Source organism: Ochotona princeps, chromosome 6, assembly GCF_030435755.1.
Source record: "Ochotona princeps isolate mOchPri1 chromosome 6, mOchPri1.hap1, whole genome shotgun sequence".
NCBI classification, from domain to species: Eukaryota; Metazoa; Chordata; class Mammalia; order Lagomorpha; family Ochotonidae; genus Ochotona; species Ochotona princeps.
This window is the reverse complement of record NC_080837.1, coordinates 67,465,802-67,485,267: the sequence shown is the minus strand read 5'-3', so window position 1 is coordinate 67,485,267 and position 19,466 is coordinate 67,465,802. Positions and strand designations below refer to the sequence as shown.

The 19,466-nt window shown below is 42.3% G+C and overlaps 1 protein-coding gene across 4 annotated transcripts in view; it reads left to right on the top strand.

Annotated features, from left to right (window-relative positions):
* The window catches only part of L2HGDH (L-2-hydroxyglutarate dehydrogenase), a 65,640-nt gene that overhangs the window by 2,518 nt on the left and 43,656 nt on the right, over positions 1-19,466 (top strand). For all 4 annotated transcript variants that reach the window (XM_058666409.1, XM_058666408.1, XM_004584805.2 and 1 more), the window contains exons 2-5: positions 3,107-3,222; positions 3,858-4,009; positions 12,193-12,324; positions 18,735-18,897. In XM_058666409.1, coding sequence (XP_058522392.1) covers positions 3,107-3,222; positions 3,858-4,009; positions 12,193-12,324; positions 18,735-18,897 — 563 coding nt within the window. The remainder of the gene's footprint in view (positions 1-3,106; positions 3,223-3,857; positions 4,010-12,192; positions 12,325-18,734; positions 18,898-19,466) is intronic.

The window sequence follows — 19,466 nt, the reverse complement described above, 5'->3', positions numbered from 1 at the left end:
CCTCTGCTGTCTGCCTTTGTGACGACGTGAACCTTTCCTTAAGAAGAAGCTTTTAAGAAGTAATCCATTAAACTGCTCATTGATGCTAGCTTAAGGCTGAGCTAAGAAGGATGTGCCCTTGGGCACCACCCATTAGCTTGGCCTGCAGAAGGCTCGGGTGCCGCAGAAGGCCTCACTGGCTCCTGCCATTCTGGGTGTCTTTATTGGCTGCTTAGAGTTTTGTGCTTCAGTTTGGGAAGCCTCCTTCCATGATTTCATGCTGTTAGGCAGAAGTGATTTCTCAGATTTCAGGATGGGAAGGTGGCATATATAGTTTTATGTGTGGAACTAGAAAGTTGATGCATGGGGCCAGTATTGTGGTACATCACATTGAGCCGCTGTTTGTGATGGCACCATCGCTTATGAGAGCCCTGACTCCTTCTCCTCTGATCCAGCTGCCTGCTAATGTACTTGAGAAGACAGTGGAAGATGGCCCATGTGTCCGGGCCCCTGTCAGTCATGTGGGAAACACAGATTATATTCTTGGCTCCTGATTTTGGCCTGGCACAGACTGACAGATATGGGCACTTAGGAAATGAACCAGTGGATAAAAGATCTTTGTTTCTCCACCCCCACCTCCCATTCTCTCCCTCTATATTTCCATTTCACCCTGTCACTACCTTTCAAATAAAAAGCAAATATTTTTTAAAAATGCAAAGTTGATTAATGGTTACAATAGAATGTGCAAAATCAAGAGCCTATAACAGAGGAGATGTACTAGCTCACCAGGTTTTTTGTTTCTATTTCTTAGAAACTAAGAAATGGACAGCCCTGGAACTCCCATCCACTGATTGAATCCCCAAATGCTTACCATGATGAGGACTGCACCAGGGCCAGAGCTGGAAGCCAGGAACTCCATTCATATCTGCCATGTGGGTGACAGGAGCCCAAGGACTTCAGCCGTCATTGCTGCCTCACAGGGTCTGCATTGGCAGGAAACTAAAGTCAGAAGCATGAGCCTGGAATTGAATCCAGGTACTCCAGTGTGGGATGTGGGTGGCTTAAGCACCAGTCTAAGCACCTGCTCCCACCAAAAGGTTTTATGTTTTATTAACCAGAAGGCAGCAAGGATGAGAAACACTGTTACACAAGTCAGGATCACTCCTGCAAGATATGAGGCTGTGCTGCTTTTTTCAGAAAAGTGAAGCAAGCTTGCGGGCCAACCAAAGCTTTGTAGCCCAACTTGGAAGTAAGAAAGAACATTAGAAAAGATGTAAGACACACATGACCCTTCCTTTTGTGGACTTGGTTGTTCTTGAAGGATATTTATAGTTCATTGGTCAATGTGGAAATCATCTTGATTAGGAAAGAAGTACATAAAATATGATTAAGTCACAGCTAGGGCCATGGCTTACCAGGCCAGTCTTCCACCCGCAGCATTGGCATCCTATATGGATGCTGGCTTGTGTCCCTCCTGCCCCATTTCAGATCCAGCACCCCGCTATCACCTGGGAAAGCAACGGAGGATAGCTGAAGTCCTTGGGCCCCTGCACCTGTATGGGAGACCCAGAGGAGGCTCCTGGCTCTTGGCTTTCGGTTGGCTTACCTCCAGCTATTGTGACCATTTGGGGTGTAAACTAGCAGCTGGAGGATTTCTCTCTCTTTCTCTCTTCTCTCTTGCCTTTCAATAATAAATAAATACATGACAAATAAAAGATTAAGTCATGCACACCAATAGCTTCAATACTGGTAACTATTTTAAAAATCTCCCTTAGTGAAAGTTAGGAAGGTTTGGGAGGATGTAAAGTCCATTTTAGCAACAGTTAGGCTTGTGGAATTCTCAGAAGCTGCGTTGAGTAGTGTTCCTAAAAAATTTGCTTATTATGCCAGTTGTAAAAAGGGTCAAGGTGAGTAAATCATTGTAACTGCAACAGAATATGAGTGTTTTATCTTTTGTCTAGTGAGATTTATATTTTTGAAAACCCATTTAGGACCTTGGACTCTGCTCCTACCAGTAGTGATTTTGTTGACCACTGCAAGCATTTATCGATAACCACTACTAATATAGTAGACCCAGAACCCTGTTTCGCTTATTCTGCTGACTTTGTACCCTCTGTTCTTAACTGGGCCTTGTTCACCATCACACGTATTCATCGGTAATCATTTTATACCACTGTACAAGAGTGCTACAGAGAACTACCTGCCAAGCACTGCCTAAAAGCTATCCCTGGCTGAGTTATGAGCTGTATGTTCAAATGGAGGAAATTTTATGTACCCCCAAGTTAGCTTAACATATAGCATTTAATGTATCAAACTCACAGGTTAGGCCCTAGATGTCCACAGGCTGTTTCTGGGCCCCAATGCAGCCACAGGTATGACAACACTTGTAATTGGGTTGATGTGTTTCCGCTAAGGATTTTGAGGTTGAAATTTACATCACTGTTCAAAGGAAGGGTCTAATCTCTGAACCTTCCCTCAGTCTGCTGTTTCTGTAAGAGCTGGATTTGTTGAGCATGAAGTCAGTGCTAAAGGTAATCTTTCAGGCTTCTCTTTGCAAAGTACTTAAGTTACACATTCCCTTTCTAATCCTTCAAATTGTTGTACAATCCAAGTTGTGGTTCTGGCCCATTCTGGACCAGCTATCTCCCAGAGATTTTACTTTCTTACTATAATTTCCTTCTTAACAACAACAACAACAATAAAAAGGCATAAATTTTACACACTGAAGATTTAAAGGTGTAAAAGTTCAGAATTCTACCTTTCAGTTTTGAAAGGATTGATGATAAAATCTGACACTTAACATAACATGATCATTCACTTATAACCAGCCAAGGACCAGGAATGATAGGGACGTAAGACAGCGTGGGCAAGCAGTCATCTCCCTCCCTGCCCATAGCCTGCTACTGTTTATCTCCTGACCAGCAGTGTATATTAATTTTAGAGGTTTGTTTATGGTTAATCTGTTAACCAGCAGAACATGATGAGTGTGAAGCCAAATAGCTCCAAACCCAATATATACTTGGTGATGAATTAATTGTGTAGAAGTTCTGATGCTGACTGCTGTGTTGGGGAAGTCCGGTGAGCCTTGCTGCGAACACACGTACTTAACGGTAACTTTCTCTTAAAGCTCATTTGACATAGTCATTGTCGGAGGTGGAATTGTGGGGCTTGCTTCTGCCAGAGCACTTATCCTGCGGCATCCAGAACTTTCTATTGGTGTTGTGGAAAAGGAGAAGGACTTAGGTATGTATGTTGTCACTGTTGCTCCTTGGGCTGATTTGTTCACCCACTCACCTTGTCGCTTCTGAGTCTTTGGAGCTAAATGTTAATAATGTTAGGATTTTGATTTGAGTTCTTCCAGAGGCAGAGGCTGGCACATGGCCTTGGGTGTGGGTGATAACATTTGAGAGGTTAAGTGAGAAGACAGGAGTTGGGGTGTGAAGAGAGTGAAGACTGGGAGAGAGGAACAGCTGTATTAGGCCTATCGGAGATTGGTTTCCGCAGGACCTCTGAGAAGCCATGGTGTATCTGGCTCTGATGTGTGAGGATTGTGATTGTCCCCCGTATGTGGATCCCCCTGCCTCCAGATTGTTAGATAAGGCCCTGGGACAGAACTCGGAACACCGTAGAGGGTGTTTTGGTGGTTTGCTAATAATTAGCAGTAAGTGTGTAGCACCAAAGTTGTGGCTGAAATCAGGCCAGAGAGGTGTGAATGGGCACTAGGATTGGCTACTGGAGAAACTTACTAGTGTTCTGAGGGAATTCGGGCAGGATGTGAGTGATAAGCTCTTAGCAAGCTTCAGCTCCAAGTTTGTTCTCACCTTGTAGGTTTTGTCTGAGTCAAGTGCCTTCTCTTACCCATTTCTCTTGTTCTGTAGCCATTCACCAGACTGGACATAACAGTGGGGTCATTCATAGTGGAATTTATTATAAACCTGAATCTCTGAAAGCTAAGTTATGTGTACAAGGTGCAGCCCTCATGTATGAGTACTGTGACCAAAAGGGAATCTCCTACAAGCAGTGTGGCAAGGTATGGCATTTTACGAGGGCCTTGACTTATTCAAAACTAACCTTCATATTGATATTTCACATTGAGTTTTTAAAAATACCTGGCTTTTTCTCCCTGTGTGTTTGTGTACTTTATAAAATCCAGTATGAGCAAATAACTTTTTAAAAATGTGATTGTGGTGCCAGCATTGTGGCTTATAAAGCTAATGCTTTGTCTGCAGTGCTGACATCCCATATGAATGCTGGTTCGAGTCCTGGCTCTTCCACTTCTGATCCAGCTCCCTGCTTGTGCACTGGGAGGGCAGCAAAAGATGGCTGGGGCCTTGCCTTGGACCTCGGCACCCACATGGGAGACATGGAGGAAGCTCCTGGCTTCTGGCTTCGGATCAGCTCAGCTCCAGCCCTGTGGCCATTTGGGTAGTGAACCAGCAGGTGGAAGATTTTTATCTTTCTCTCTCCTTCTCTCTCTATATATATATGCCTTTTCAATGAAAATAAATTAATTTTTTAAAAGAAAATATGATTGTGGATTAATTTTTAGTTTAGTTTTTAGAAAATATTTTTATTTATTTAGAAGGCAGAGTTAGAGAGAGACAGAGAGGGAAAGGTGTTCTATCCACTGGTTCATTCCCTGAGTGGCCTCAACAGCTAGGGCTAAGCTAGGAGTTAGGTGCTTCTTCCAAGTCTGCCAAGTGTGTGCAGGGGGCTGAGCATTTGAGATGTTCTCCACTGGTTTCCCAGGTATATTATCAGGATCTGCATTGGAAGTGGAGGAACCAGGATTTGAACCAGTACCCATATGGGATGCTGACCCTGCCAAGATGTTTTAACTTGCTTTCCCACAATGCCAGCCCCTTTTTATTTTTTAAAATAATTATTTGAGAGGAAGAGAGATTGTACTCCTATGTGCTAGTTCCCTCTCCAAATGCCTACAATGACCTCAGGCCAAGGTCCAAAGATGAATGATAGAAACTCATTCCAAGTTTCCCTTGTGGGAAAGCAGCAGTTTGAGTTAATACCACTGCCTCCCAGGGTCTGCATTGGCAGGAAGCTGAGTCAGGAGTCAGAGATAAGGTAGCAAACCTAAGTATTCAGATATGGGGTGTTGGCGTCTTAACTAGGATTTTAATTCTGTGCCAAATGCCTGTCCCCCGTATCATTTTAAAGATAGCTGTATTGGCATACCATGTAATTTACCCATATAGTTTACCTTTTTATTTTTTTTTTAAGATTTATTTATTTTTATTGTAAAGTCAGCTATACAGAGAGGAGAGACAGAAAGGAAGATCTTCCATCCACTGATTCACTCCCCAAGTGGCCGCAATGACCAGAGCTGAGCCAATCTGAAGCCAGGAGCCAGCAGCTTCTTCTGGGTCTCCCATGTGGATGCAAGGTCCCAAGGCTTTGGGCTGTCCTTGACTGCTTTCCCAGGCCCCAAACAGGAAGCTGGATGGGAAGCCAAGCAGCCAGAATTAGAACTGGTGCCCATATGGGATCCTGGTGCATACAAGGTAAGCAGTTTAGCTGCTAGGCTCCCACGCTAGGCCATATAGTTCACATTTTAAAGCTGCTTTTGATAGGTTTACAGAATTGAGCAACCATTGCCAATAAGTTTAGAATACCTTCATTGCACAAAAAGAAACCATACTTGCTGGCAGTTCCTCCATTCCTACCTCCTTAATTCCTAGCAGCCATTGCTGTACTCTCTTCTCTCTGTGTCTGTAGATCGGCCTGTTGTGGACATTGTAAATAGAGTCATATACTGTGTGATCTTTTGTGAACAACTTCTTTCACTTAGTATAATGTTTTCAAAGCTTCTCCACATTATAGTATGAATCAGTACTTCATGATATTCCATTATATAAATATCCCACATTTTGTTTATTGTTTGAAAAAAATCAGGTTTTTGTACTTTTGGATTTTTTACAAATTTACTTATTGCATTTGAAAGGCAGAGTTACAAAGAGAGAAAGAGATCTTTCATCAGCTAAATCTTTCCACAAATGGCTGTGACGGCCAGAGCTAGGCCAGTCTGAAGCCAGGAGCCAGGAGCTTCTTCCTGGTCTCGCATGTGAATAGAGGGGACCTAACGCTCAGGTGGTTCTTCACTGCTTTCCCAGGCATATTAACAGGGAGTTAGACTGACAGTGGAGCAGCAGTCTGGTGTCCATGTGAAATGCTGTTGCCACAGATGGCAGTTTCACCCACAGTGCCACAATGCTGGCTCCCATGAATCCTGCTTCAGTGGACATTTGTGTGCAAGTGTTTGCATGAATGTGTGTTTTCATATCTCTTGGGCATTTTCCTGGGAATACAACTGCCAGGATGTTTAGCATCTAGGGGACCTGCCAAACAGTTTTCTAAAGTGCTTCTGGCTATTTTGCATTCCCACTAGCAATTAATGAGGATTCCAATTTCTGTAAATCCTCCCCAGGCTGTTACTGTCCTTTCTGTATTATCCATCCTATTGAGTATGAAGGGGTTATATCTCAATGCAATTTTGATGATGTTCAGTATCTTTTTCTCTTTTCAAACATTGGTTTATTTTTAATTGATCAATTAAAATTGTATCTAGACTTTCACATCCAGCATGTTGTACTTCATGTACACAGTGTATGACTGTATACTGAATAACATGAAATATATATATGTTAACATGGCTAACCATACCTTATAACTTGTATGTGGCCTGCCTCACAGGCTTGTCATTTGTTTGTGGTGAGAACACTTAAAATGTATTCTTTTAGAAATCTCCAGATGGGCCCGACGGCGTGGCCTAGCGGCTAAAGTCCTCGCCTTGAAAGCCCCGGGATCCCATATGGGCGCCGGTTCTAATCCCGGCAGCTCCACTTCCCATCCAGCTCCCTGCTTGTGGCCTGGGAAAGCAGTTGAGGACTGCCCAATGCATTGGGACCCTGCACCCATGAGGGAGACCTGGAAGAGGTTCCTGGTTCCCGGCATCGGATCGGCGCGCACCGGCCCGTTGCGGCTCACTTGGGGAGTGAAACATCGGATGGAAGATCTTCCTCTCTGTCTCTCCTCCTCTCTGTATATCCGACTTTCCAATAATAATAAAATCTTTAAAAAAAAAAAAAATCTCCAGAGATACATTCCCAGCTTGAGTTGCTCTGTTGTATAGCAGATCTTTGACACTTAATCCTCTTCACCAGCTGTTGTCATTTGGCCAACATCTCCTCGCCCCCACCCCTGGTAACTACCATTTCACTCTCCACTTCTGTGAGTGCAATTTTTTAGATTCCACATGCGAGTGAGATCATGCAGTATTTATGATTCTGTGCCCGGCTTGTTTCACTTGACACATCTATCCATTTTGTCACAAATTCTGAAATAGTATTCCATTGTGCACATGTACCACATTTTTGAAATCTATTTGTGGACCTTTAGGCTGATTCACTATCTTGACTATTGTGAATAATACTACAACAGTCATGAAAATGCAGGTATCTGTTTGACATTCTAATTTCATTCCTTAGGATTTATATACAGTCATGGATTTTAGGAATCTGTGTCATTTGCTTATTGACCATTCATATGACTCCGTTGGGGAAATGTCTATTCAGATTTTTTACTCATTTTGTAGTTGGATTATTATGCTGTTCCTGAGTTTTATGTATTCTTTATCTATTCCAGATACATTATATAGTAGTCTCTCCCCACCCCCACCACTTATAGAGTGTTGATTCTAAGACCTGCAGTAGATGCTTTAAACCATGGATATACATTCCTATAATAAAGTTATAAACTAGGCTGAGTAAGGAATTAACAACAACAACTAATAATAAGAACACTTATAACAGTGTGTGACAATAAAAATTACACTAATGTGGTCTCTTTCTGTCTCTCGAAGCAGCTTACATGTACTCATCCTTCTTGTAACAGTGTGAGACGACGAAGGCAGGACTTTATGACTTATCCTGGACACATCAAAATAGCTAGTCTCACTCCTCTTGTGTTCTTGGGGCCAGAATCCTTGAGCTTTAGGGTCCTTAGTAAGTAAAAGAAGGTTAACTTGAACATACAGGGCTATGAAATGTAGAACATAGGACTTAAGGTAACTGCTGACCTGGTAATTCCAACACCGGTTAGGATGCCTGTGTCCCATAGCAGAGCACTTGTGGTTTATTCTTGGCTCTGACTCTTAAGTCCACTTTCCTATTAACGCAGGCAGCAGACAGGATTCTTGCCACTAGTGAGGGAGACCTGTGCTGAGTTCCTGTCTCCTGGCTTTGTCTAGGCGGTTCTAGGCCATTACAGGCATCTGGGAAATGAACCAGTGGGCAGAAGTATGCTTTTCCTTCCTTTACCCTCCCTCCACCCTCCCAGTCTTTCTCTCTCTCTGGTAAATAATTTTAAGAAACCTCATCAGCTACTTATTTTATTTTATTTATTTTTTTTAAGATTTATTTATTTTTATTACAAAGTCAGATATACAGAGAGGAGAGATAGAGATTGCGTCCGATGATTCACTCCCTAAGTGAACCAACGGCTGGTGCTGTGCCGATCCAAAGCTGGGAACCAGGAACCTCTTCTGGGTCTCCCACACGGGTGCAGGGTCCCAAAGCCTTGGGTAATCCTCGACTGCTTTCCCAGGCCACAGGCAGGGAGCTGGATGGGAAGTGGAGCTACCGGGATTACAACTGGCGCCTATATGGGATCCCGGCGCGTTCAAGGCAAGGACTTTAGCCGCTAGGCCAGGCTACTTATTTTAAAATTTTTCCATTTAATCCTTTTGTACTGCAATTCCCTGCATGAATCTGGAACCACAGAATGCAAACCATACATAAAGGGAGTAATATTCTACCAGTTATATGATTGGAAGTATTTTATCCCACTCAGTAGTTTTTCCTTCTTGCTTTCTTTAAATTTCTGATGTTTTTGATGTCATCTAATTTATCTTTTTTTCTTTTGTTGTGCATTAGTGCCATATGTAAAAAATCATTGCCCAACGTTAGATAACAAGGATTTACTCTCCTTCCCCCCCAGGAGTTTTGTAGTTTGGGCTCTGGCTTTTGGAATGGTTACTTTTGTATTTGTTTTACATATGGCATGAGGAAGGTAATCAATTTCTTTTTTTGCTTGTGGATATCTAGTTTCTCCATTGTTGGAAGACTTTGTACATCCATTTTTGGTTCTTTTAGCAACAATTATTTGGCTAAAAATGTTTATGGATCCTCCATTCTGGTATATTGATGCACCTGTCTAGTATGCCAATGTAGGAAATGAGTCCTCCAACTTTTTTTTTTTTTTGGAGTTTTGTTTTTTTTTTTGCCTAGCATTTTCAAATAAATCTTGGAAGTAACTTGTCACCTTGTCCAAAAAGACAGTTGAAATTTTGATGGAGGTTGTGTTGAACCTGTGAATTAATTTGGGGGACTGTTTTAAATTTTACAATGCAGGAATATGAAATTTCCCATTATTTTTATCTTTACTTTTTTTGGCAATATTTTATTATTTTCAGTTCTATAAGTTTTATTTTGTCAGACTAATTACTCAATATTAGTTATGAATTAAGGGAAACTGTTTTCCTAGCTTTACTTTTTTTGAAAAAATTATTATTTATTTAAAGGCAAATTTATAGGGAGAGAGGGAGAAACAGAAAGAAAGAGAGAGAGCCCATGAACACATTTCATTTATTGGTTCATTCCCCAGGTGGCTACAGTTGGGCTGGTCCAAAGCCAGAAACTAGGAACTTCTTCCACATCTCCCATGTGGTTGCAGGGGCACAAGCACTTTGCTATCATCCTTTGATTTCCTAGATACATAGGAAGAAACTGGATAGGAAGCAGAGCATCAGAGACTTGAACCAATACTTATATGGAATACTTGTGCTACAGTCAGCAGCCTTACTTGCTACACAACAGCACTGTTCCCTGTAAAAACACTGAACCAATGGATAGAGGATCAATTCCTCTGTCCCCATCTCTTCCCCTCTCCCTGTCCATTTGATGTTCTGCCCTTCAAATAAATAAATAAAGAAGAATTTAAAGAGATTGGGTTTTTTTAAAATATTCTGTGTACCAGAGTTTTATCAGCTACATGATTTGCAAATATTTACTATCATACCATGAATTTTTTTCACTTTTTGCATGAGTGTCCTTGAATTCTGTTCTTTTTTAAGGTTAAAAACTTCAATATCACACTTTGGTGTGAACATTTGATCAAGTGATTAAGACAGTGCTTGAGACACCCACAATCCCATATTGGAGTGCCTAGGTTTCAGTCCTGACTGCTGCCTCCCTCTTCCAGCTTTCTGCTGGAGTGTATCCTGGTTGATGGCCGAAGCGTTTGGGTCCCTGCTGCTCATATGGGAGAGCTGGGTGGAGTTGTGGACTCCTCGCGTTGGCCTGACCCAGCTGCTGCTGGTGAAGGCGTTCAGCAAGTAAATATGCAGATGGAGGATACTTTCTCTCCATTTCAAAAATTTAAAAACAAATGGGATTGTCTCATGAGATTCCATTGGCTCCCCACTGTGAATCACTGTGGATTCTCGGGTAGGTGTGACAGCATCTTTGCCTGTCCTCTGCTGGCAGCTGCCCAGTACCCAAGTTGATGGACTCTTGAGTGGAGATGGTAGATTTGCTGTTTTTTTGTCTATAGCAGAATGTGTTATAAAACACCAGGCTCGGGCCTGGCCTGGTAGCCTAGTGGCTAAAGTCCTTGCCTTGCACATTCCAGGATCCCATATGGGTGTCAGTTCTAATTCTGGCTGTCCGGCTTCCCATCCAGCTCCCGTCTTGTGGCCTGGGAAAGCAGTCGAGGATGGCCCAAGACCTTAGGACCCTGCATCCACATGGGAGACCTGGAAGAGGCTGCTGGCTCCTGGCTTTGAATTGTCTCAGCTCCAGCCCTTGTGGCCACTAGAGGAGTGAATCATTGGATGGAAGATCTTCCTTTCTGTCTCTCTTCCTCTCTGTATATCTGACTTTCCAATAAAAATAAAATAAATCTTTAAGAAAAAAACCACCAGGCCTGGTATCCACAAAAGAGGAGTGTGCTGATTCCATTCTCCCTGTAGCTACCACATTCTGCTGCTGCCCAGCTTCCTATGTATGCATGCCTGATGTTTTCATATAACCTGCACACATCCTCCTGTGTTCTTTAAAATCACCTCTAGACTACTTGTCATACCCTAAGTATATAAACAGTGGTTTAGGATAATGTGGGGACAAGTCTGTATTTTCTTCCAGGTGCATTTTTTTCCCTTATATTTTGGATCAATGGTTGGTTGAAGCTGCAGATATGGGGACTGTGGCTGTGCAGTGCTAAATGCGCTTATAATTTTTTCTAGAATATGAAGGAGGCATTTCTCCTCATGATAGCCCATTGCACTGAACACCAGCTGGTTTGCAGCTATCCTGGTATAGTACTCTTTCTTAGAGAAATACGCCATTTTGTTGTGGAAAAAAAAAAGTGTGAAGACCAAACAACCTGTACTTCTCTCCTCTGGGTCTGAGAGAATGATAGGAATAGCAGTGGCTTATGAGGGTGGGTGATGACAGAAGTGAAAATTGAGGCCCTATTACCTTTGGGTAAACTTTGCTGTAATGCCATTTGCTACAATTTTTCTTGGTGGAGAAAGTCATGAAGAAAAGGAAAAGTAGATACTACAGTTTTAACCAAAGGTGTTTGAATCATAAGAGGGTACTTCAGAAGGTTCATGGAGGGGCTGGTATGTGGCATGGTGGGTTAAACCCACCTGCAATACAGCACCAGTTTCCCATATTGGAGCACCCATTCAAGCCCCAGCCTCTGTGCTTCTCATCCACCTCTCTGCTAATCCTCCTGTGAACATATCAGAAGATGGCCCAGTTGTTTGAGCCCCTTCACCCACGTGGGAGACCTAGGTGGAGTTTCATGTGCCTGCCTTGGGCCTGGCTGACACCTAGTCATTGCAGCCATTTGGGGAGTGAACCAGGAAATGGAAGATCTCTCTATCCACTATTAAAGAAATAGGTCATCTTTTTTAAAAAGTTCATGGAAATGGAATTAAAGGATGAGTTCATTAGTGCACAGGTTTTTAAAGTTTATGCATATTTTTTCATGATAGGTATTTCCCATGAACTGTTTGCAAGGCACCGTACAAAAATTTAATTTTCCATTGACTATATTTTTCATGGCTGATGATCTGTTTAACTCATATCTGTGTCTTTGTCTTTTACCATTGTTCTTTTTTTTTTTTTTAAGCTTATAGTAGCTGTTGAACAAGAAGAAATTCCCAGACTTCAGGCCCTATACCAGAGAGGCCTGCAGAATGGTGTCCGGGGCCTAAGGCTAATCCAGCAAAAAGATATAAAGAAGAAGGAGCCATATTGCAGAGTAAGTAATTCTATAGCCTCATTCACATGTGTAAAGGAAAATCATGGCCTGAGACGTGGAAGCTGAGCCTGTGTTGCTAGAAAGTAGAAATCATGTAAAATCCATTAGGTAATTCCCATTGTTAGACACAATAGGACACTGCCATTAATTCTGGACACTTACTTTCTCCTCCTGTCCCAACATAAGCAAAAGTAAGAGGACATCTGAGGCCTTTTAGCAGGCTTAGAAAACTCTGAGTTGTGACATGTGACTGGAGCCCCAAGGTGTAGGAAAAGACAGGGGTGAGACTGTAAAGGCAGGGTCAGACCCCATACAGGTCCCAGGATTTGTGCTAATGGCTTTGAAGTCTATTCAATAGGCACAGGGAGCTGCTTCACATGTTTTGAGGAAAGTGACTGCAGTGTCTGTTCTACCTTTTGAAAGATAAGACTGGCCTGAGTATGAAGGGGGAACATCCAGTCTTAATTTGTGAAATGGGCAAGAATAATAACTTAATAGTCACAAAAAGTTAGCTTAGAGGCTCATTATTTATGGGTTGTATCCTGGAGAATATGAAGTCATTTGTTCTACCTCTCTCTAGACATAAAGTTAAATGTCACATCTGCCTCTGTTGATCTTGGATTCTGCTTTGTTGTCTTCGTTGTCTTCTTCTTCTTCTTCTTCTTCTTCTTTTTTTTTTTTTAAGATTTATTTATCTGGAGAGGCAGAATGACAGAGGGGGAGAAGCAAAGTCAAGGATATCTTCCATTATCTAGTTCATTTCCCAAATCGCTGCAGCAACCAAATCTGGATCAAACCAAAACCACGAAGGAACCAAGAACTCTATCCTGGTTTCCTGTATAGGAAGCAGGGGTCCAAGTACGTGATTGGGCCATCTTCTGTTAGGTGTATTAGCAGAAAGTGGGATAGGAAACGGAGCAGCTAAGACTCAGACTGGCACTCCACTAGGGTATGTCAGCCTTGCAAGCAGTGACTTACATCACGACCTCTGCACCACAACACTGGCACCAGTAAATTTGGTTTGGACACAATAAACCATTATTTATTAATAATCCGTGAATGGGAAAGTATCTCATCCAAATACTAGAAAAGAGAACAGAGAAGCTTGGCTGTAGAGACAGAAATGACTGAGCAAGTGGAAACAGAATAAACAGCGGGTTAATCATTCCAAAGTTATTTTGCTTGTAGGTTTAAGACCAGGAGGACTTCCTTACAATACTGGCTAAACTTGGCCTATTTGGGACTTTGGCTGTTATGCCTGGCTCCTGATTCCTTTGAAAGTCACATAACAAAGTTTTGATTTGGGTACATGGATCTTCAGCATGAGTGACTCACTTTGGTCTGGTCTGTTGGGGCCTACTGGAGGGACTCTGTCCTGTAATACCAAGGCCTCCTATAAATTTTATCTAGTAAGTACTCTCTGAAAGCATTCTAAACGTATTGGTGTTTCATACCTTTATGTGATTTAATGAAATTTGATTGTGACACTAAGGTGTCAGAACTTCCCTAACATGTTCCCTTAAAATATGATCTTTGGAAATAAAACAGTTTATAACTTCCTTCAAAAAGTCACTTCAGGATGGATATTGTGAGACAGTGAGTTAAGCTGCTACTTGGCATGCATACATCCATGTCACAGGATTGAGTCCAGGTCCACCTTTCAATGCAACTTCTTGCTAATGAGCCTGGGTGGCAGCAAGTAATGGCCCAAGTACTCAAGTTCCTGCTACCCACATGGGACCACAGGGGAGATCAAGCTTCCAGCTCCTGGCTTCTGCTTGGCCCAGCCCTAGAAGTCGGGAACATTTGGGGAATGAACTAGTGAAAGAAGAGCCTTCTCTGCCTTTTCTCTCTTTTCACTTTGTTTTTCAAATAGATCTCTCTCTCTTTTAAAAAGATTTATTTATTTTTATTACAAAGTCAGATATACAGAGAGGAGAGACAGAGAAGAAGATCTTCCATCCGATGATTCACTCCCCAAGTGACCGCAACGGCTGGTGCTGCGCCAATCCGAAGCCAGGAACCTGGAACCTCTTCTGGGTCTCCCACACGGGTGCAGGGTCCCAAAGCATTGGGCCGTCCTCAACTGCTTTCCCAGGCCACAAGCAGGGAGCTGGATGGGAAGTGGAGCTGCCGGGATTAGAACCAGTGCCCATTTGGGATCCCGGCGTTTTCAAGGCGAGGACTTTAGCGGCTAGGCCACCACGCTGGGCCCATAAGTAGATCTCTTTAAAAAAAATTTTTTTTTCAATTTTTAGCATACATGCTTATTTACAACTTTTCATTTTATTGAATGACAGAGATCTCCCATCTGCTGGTTCTTTGTCCAAATGCCTGCAGCAGCTGAGGCTTGGTAAGGCTGAAGCCAGAAGCTCAGAAATATAATCCGGGTCTTTGGGTGGCAAAATTCCAAGTGTTTCAGCCATATTCTGCTCCATTGAAAGTTATTAGTTATCAGGAAGCTAGATCAAAAGCAAAGGCACTCTGGCATGGAATGTGGGAACTCTAAGCAGCCACTAAGGTGCTATGCCAGTGCCTACCCCATCACATATTTTTATTTGTTCATGAAAAGCTTTTTCAGACTTGAAGATTACTATCAAAAAGATTTAAAAAAAAAAGAGGGGGAAAGACAAGTATAGGATCCCACAGTTCTATGAATCATGCTTTACTGTTGAACAAAACCAAACTTCTGATCTGTAGCAGAGGTTGAGGGTGAGACTGATACTGTTCTGTACAGCTAACCATATGATTGTTACGGCTCCTGGGAATGAGGTGGATGAGGTCTATGTGCTCATACTTAGATACCTGTTTCCCTACAAATGGAGAATCTGGTTGTTGCCTCCCAAGATCCAACAGCCTCTAAGTAGTGTTTTGTTTTGTTTTTCCCTATTCAGTTTAACCAAAATGTTCTTATTTACCCCAGGCCAGACACTACCTGTGGGCATTGGCTAAGATGACTGTCAACCTGAAGAAACTTACTTTTAGTTTTAGATTTTAGAGGTGGAAGTATTTTGGCAGAGCTGGGACTGTCTTGTGCCAGTGTAAGGAGGCACTTTCAGCTTAGTCTGAGGGTTTAAGAAAATCTCAGACAGCCCCTCTCTGGAAGGATGGGGAAAGAAAGGAGCTTCTGGCAGGTGTGTCCTGTGTGTGGCGCTAGCTTGTCATCATGAGTGCTTGCCTGTATTTTGGGGTAGCTGTAGATAGCGGGATTCTAGTCAATTATTTCATAATGGTGCCTTGCAGGAATTCCTTTCTTCTCTCCCTTCTTCACCACCACAGTGGACAAAATCTCTATGGTACTAGGATGTTTCTGATTCCTCAGGGTCCTCTGAATGAAGTTTATTAGTTCAGTTCTAAAGGTCTTCTTAGCCCAGACCCTTTTAAGAAGGCTCAGTTCCCTTGGGAGGAGTACCTTGGAAGACTTTACACTGTCTCTTTCACTTTGATTTCTAAGGATAAATCTTGGCAGCTCGCTTCCAGGTCGACCCCAGCTGACCCAGCTGCTGCCTCTAACTCTGGTGTTGCTGATTCTTCTACCTTTTCTTTAACATTGTCAGTTACTCACACCCTTCCATTCTTGTTTCCTGTCTGAGCTGTACCCCCAACTTTACCTGTCCTGCTTGCCTGATTTCTTTTTCAGCCACCTCCCCTGGCATGGCCTCACCTGCCACGGTCTTAGGTTCCAGGATCTGACCTGCTGACCTGAACAGCGCATGCCCAGCCTTTTGACTGGTAGGCTCCTGTCCTCCAGCTCCATTTGGACTTGGCTGCTGTAACCTGGCCCAGGATAGGACTTTGGATTGCTTGGTAGAACTGACTGTGTCCCTCTTTTCCCAACACACTTGGATGGGTGAGGCAAGCAAACACTAATTTCCAAGATTAGGAAAAGAGAAAAAGGAACGCCTTTTAGGGAAAGCCTAGAGGAGGGGAATAAAACATGTTTAAAGACAGATACTGGGCCCGGAGGCATGGCCTAGCAGCTAAAGTCCTTGCCTTGAATGTGCCGGGATCTCATATGGGCACTGGTTCTAATCCCGGCAGCTCCACTTCTCATCCATCTCCCTGCTTGTGGCCTGGGAAAGCAGTCGAGGACAACCCAAAGCTTTAAGATCCTGCACCCGCCTGGGAGACTTGGAAGAGGTTCCTGGTTCCCGGCTTCGGATTGGCGCAGCACCGGCCATTGCACTCACTTGGGGAGTGAATCATCGGATGGAAGATCTTCTTCTCTGTCTCTCCTCCTCTCTGTATATCTGACTTTGTAATAAAAATAAATAAATCTTTTTAAAAAAAAAAGACAGATACTGAGTTCATTCACTCAGTAAATATGAACACAACCTGGGAGTTGGGGATTGTGCAGGGTAATGGGGCATAAGATGACTAGGAAAGATGTTTGGGATTCCAAAAAACTGTTGATTCATAATGAAGTCCAGTTTTTTTGTTTGTTTGTTTTTAAGATTTATTTATTTTTATTGTAAAGTCAGATATATACAGAGGAGGAGAGACAGAGAAGAAAATCTTCCATCCGATGATTCACTCCCAAAGTGGCCGCAACGGCTGGTGCTGTACCGATCTGAAGCCAGGAGCCAGGATCCCCTTCCAGGTCTCCCACCTGGGTGCAGGGTCCCAAGGCTTTGGGCCGTCCTCAACTGCTTTCCCAGGCCACAAGGCGGGAGCTGGATGGGAAGCCAGGCAGCCAGGATTAGAGCCAGTACCTGTATGGGATCCCGGTGTGTGCAAGGCGAGTACTTTAGCCACTATGCTACTGTGCCAGGCCTGAAGTCCAGTTTTAAGCCACTGTTACTATAATGTTCACATAATTTCATGCTACATAAAGAAGTTATCGGAAGTTGTCATGGACTAAACTTGAACTTAGTATTATCTAAGTTAGCTTCCACAGTTACTGAAGCCAAAATATTATTTATAGGTTGAAGTTGGGTTATAGATATTGACTTGTGAACTTGGGAAGTCTGGGGGGTGGTAACTGAGTCTACTGTGAAGTGTTGTGCATATCAGCTTATTAAAACAGAATGAACATTTTTTCACACTTAACACATGCGGACATATTCTACAAACAGAACTGTCAGGAAAATGATGATGTTTTTGCCAGCTGTTTCTTCCAGTTTGCAGAGAGACAGCTGTTTAATTTACCATCAGTGTGAGCTGGCCACCTGGATTTATTGGTCAGCACTAGTGGCAAAGTGAACAGGGTTGAGCACATAGCTTGTTGAAAGAAGGATAGGATATTGAAGTACTTTAAAATAGTTGAAAGGGTGGCCGAGTCTACCAGTGGCACCCAGCCTCTACACATGAGTGATCCACTTGGGAGAAGCTGTGAGAACTGATGTACAAAATAAGGTAGCAGGAAATTGTGTTATTAAGTACCAAGGTTCACCAAAATGTAGTTTGTATGTAGTATATAAAATTATGCTCTTGTCTTTCTCTTCAGAATTAGAAAAGACAGATTTTACATTGAAATTTATTCAAAAAATAAAATTAACATAGGCTTTAGATTATTATTCTACAGGTTTTAGATTATTCATTTACTTGTCTTACATAAAATAGCAGAATTGAATGTAGCAAATCAAAGCACTGGTTTGCAAACATGGATGTCAAGAATAACTCTGCTGAGTTCCCCCAAAGTGTGCTTGATAGATTTGCTACTGGGAAAATTTCAGGGACCTTATTTAGACCTCAGAATCAGGTATGGTTCTGTTCAGAATCAGAAATGGGTAGGAATGAATGAAACTGAAAAGAACTTGTGACAGCCAAAAGAGCCTCACAAAGGGTAGGGGAAGTATCTAGTATGGTCGTTACTGTTCTGCTTGGGATGCCGGTATCTTGCAGCAGAGTGTCCAAGTTCAAGTAAGGCACCACTTCCAAATCCAGTTCCTGTTCATGTGTATCCTGGGAGACAGCACATGATCCCTGAAGTGCTGGGGTCTATTCAACCCGTGTGGGAGATCTCACTTGTGTTTCAGGCTCTTGACTACAGACTGACCCAACCCTAAGTGTTGCAGGCAATGAGGGAGTGAACCAGCAAATGAATGACTTCTCTTTGTCTCTTTCTCTGTATTTCCCCAAAGAGATAAATACAATTTTTTAAAAGATAGCCTTATAGAAGTTACTTATCCTAAGGAGAAAAGTGTTTTTTGGAAGGAATTATGTTGTTTAGATTATATTATTTCTCCAATCTATCAGTCATGTATACGGTCAGTATCACATTTGAACACTTAAAGGGTTAACTTTTCTGTTATTTTTTTTTTCTTAAAGAGTATCAGATTTTTGCCAAGCATAGATAATATGTTATCAATCAAAATGTACAAGTAAAAGTATTCAACCAAAAACTGGAATTTTGAACTAACCTCAGTGACTGATTGTCTTATCCTGACTTTGTCATAATTCTGTTCCAGGGTCTAATGGCCATCGATTGTCCATATACTGGCATTGTGGACTATCAGCAGGTTGCTTTGTCTTTTGCACATGATTTCCAACAAGCAGGTGGCTCTATCTTAACCAATTTTGAAGTAAATGATATTGAAATGGCTAAAGAAAGTCCTTCAGGAACTGAAGCTGGTAAGCTCTCCCTGTCTTTTCTATTGAATACTTGTACTGACTTAAAAAAAAACAAAACAAAAACAAAAAACCTTGGGGTTGTTTTTTCTGGATTGGTGCTAATGGAAAGGTCACCAGGAGCTTGTCTGGGACAGGCCTAAGAGCCAGAGGTAGGCATACAAGGAGTACATGTGAGATTAAATACTGGAGATCAGGACTCCTCCAAGGTCCCGTGCTGATCGAATGAGGTGTTCATCAGCTGCTTCTAACTGGCATTAAAACTGTGAAGACTGTGGACAGATAGCCTCCAAACACTTCCCAATAGACTGGGAGTCATCATTTGTTCAAAATGCAATTTTGGTAATACCAATACTTACTGAAAAAAAAAAACATAGAATGAGATCTAGGAATAATAAACCTTTTCAAATTTTTTATTTATTTTTGTTTTATTTTGTTTATGACATTTATTGTTATTTACATGAAAGGCAGAGAGAGAATGAGAACAAGAATCTTTAATCCACCAGTTCACTCCCCAAATGACTGCAGTAAGTAAGGCTGCTTCAGGCTTGTGCCACAAGCCTAGAACTCCA